The 2,108-nt window shown below is 35.0% G+C and overlaps 1 protein-coding gene across 1 annotated transcript in view; it reads left to right on the top strand.

Annotated features, from left to right (window-relative positions):
- Positions 1-2,108, top strand: part of cad (carbamoyl-phosphate synthetase 2, aspartate transcarbamylase, and dihydroorotase) — a gene marked incomplete in the record, with an annotated part of 49,739 nt that overhangs the window by 42,295 nt on the left and 5,336 nt on the right. Inside the window, 3 exon segments of the mRNA XM_014025940.1 lie at positions 701-826; positions 909-1,064; positions 1,145-1,246. Of these exon segments, the coding sequence (XP_013881394.1) occupies positions 701-826; positions 909-1,064; positions 1,145-1,246 (384 nt within the window).

Raw genomic sequence — 2,108 nt, forward strand, 5'->3', positions numbered from 1 at the left:
AATTTTAGTGCTGCATGGACATAGATTAAAAATTTTAATCGCGATTAAAATTAACAATGACTTTACTCTGGCTGAATATGTAGGTTTGTATATTGCAATGCACTCAGGTCATGTTTGTAAATGAGAAGTGGTTCTCAAACAGTTTACCTGGATAAATAAAGGTTAAATAAATAATATTAAAAACTCCATGTGTAACACATTATGTACAGTTTTTTCTTTTTGTCTTCTTATGGCTTATTTTATTTTATTTATTTATGTTTTGCTGACAGCTGTGACCTTAGTATCTATCTTTCATTCCTCTTGTAGTTCTCATTTGGAATGAAAATCCTTGAGTTCTTGATTTAAACTCATTATTCTGCACAAAATTTAGCTGATAAACATGTTTGGAGCATTTGGAGCATTTTTAAGTCCTGTTTTATATTTTAAAAAAATCACGTCTAAGATCAATTTTGTTTTCTAAATAAAAACATTAAAAACTCAAGTAATTTCTTTTATCAATAAGCGATAGAAATGTATATTGAATTTAAAATTAATCATGATTAATTCACAGCTACTTTAGGATTAATCAGATAAAAAATATTAATCATTTGACAGCCCTAAAAAAATATACTTTATTTTTTTATGCTTGTGTGGTGATACTGTAGACATGCGCCCTGAAAGTGAGAGTATACATGATTATTTCTCTCCGTGTGGCCCACAGAATGCATCCCGTCACTGCCGTAAGCCTGTGATCAATGCAGGCGACGGTGTGGGGGAACATCCAACCCAGGCCCTGCTGGACGTCTTCACCATCAGAGAGGAGCTCGGGACGGTCAACGGCATGACGGTGAGAGGCCGCCCACRTAAACCCTGACCTCCAAACAGAGCGAAACACTTGATGAAAACAACCTTTTTCTTTGACCATCCAGATTACAATGGTRGGGGATCTGAAACACGGCCGCACCGTGCACTCCCTCGCCAAACTGCTGACCCAGTACCGCATCACCCTGCGCTACGTGGCGCCCAAAAACCTCCACATGCCAGCAGAGATCCTCAGCTACGTGGCCTCAAAGGGAATCAAACAGGTGGGGACTCRACACTAAAATGTCTACTCTGCTGAAATCTTATTAATTAAAACAATATTTTTTGTATTTAATTTTGGCAGGAGGAGTTTGAGAGCATAGAGGAGGCTCTCCCTGACACGGATGTCCTTTACATGACGAGGATCCAAAAGGAGAGGTTTGGATCTGAGGAGGAGTACAAAGCTGTGAGTTTGRTTTGATTTACAACTTTTAAAACTAGAGAAATTACATTTCCTGTGAAAATGCAAGTGTGAGTGCCTTTTGCTGAAAACTTTAGCTGAAAGCTGCTGAAATTCAGCTGAACATGTTTAAAAGTAAAGGTATTAGAGTAAGTTGCACTAAGAAAGCTGAAAAAAGCGCAATAAATGCAGAAAACTAAAAAAAAAAGGCAAAATATAGCTGAAATAGCATAAAAAAGCTAAAGGCTAAAATAGCTGAACATAGCAGAAAGCAACCATAAGAAGCATAAATAACTCAAATTAGCAGAAAGAAGCACAAAAAAAGTTGAAAAACGGCAGAAGAATAGCAGAAAGAAGTATAATTTTAGCTATTCTAGCAGCAAAAAGCTAAAGTTAGCATAAAATAAGCTAAAGGTAGCAGACTCAAGTAGAAAGTAGCACCCAGATGGTGAAATTGTTTAAAAAATTTCAAAATTAGCAGAAAACCCCCCATAAAACTACTAAAAAGTAATCATTTAAAGTAAAATAGGTAAAACAGCCGAAGTTTTCATTAAAACAGCTAAAACATAGCTGGAAACATTTTAATTAGCATAAGGATGCATAAGGAGCACAAGTTTGCTGAATTTATCAGAATTAAGTTGAAATACCTCCAAAAAAAGTCTAATTAACTTAAAAAGCTAACTTTGGCTAATAACAGCTAAAATTTAGTTAAAGTTGTTGCAATTAGCTGAATATAGAAGAAAGCAACTGTAAAAAGCACAAATTTACAAAAAAAGTATAACAAAGAAGAAAAAAAGGCAGGAGAATAGCTGAAAGAAGTAGAATTTTAGCTATTATTAGCAGCAAAAAGCTAAAGTTAGCATAAAAT

The sequence above is a fragment of the Austrofundulus limnaeus genome, unplaced genomic scaffold (genome assembly GCF_001266775.1).
Source record: "Austrofundulus limnaeus strain Quisiro unplaced genomic scaffold, Austrofundulus_limnaeus-1.0 Scaffold511, whole genome shotgun sequence".
NCBI lineage: Eukaryota > Metazoa > Chordata > Actinopteri > Cyprinodontiformes > Rivulidae > Austrofundulus > Austrofundulus limnaeus.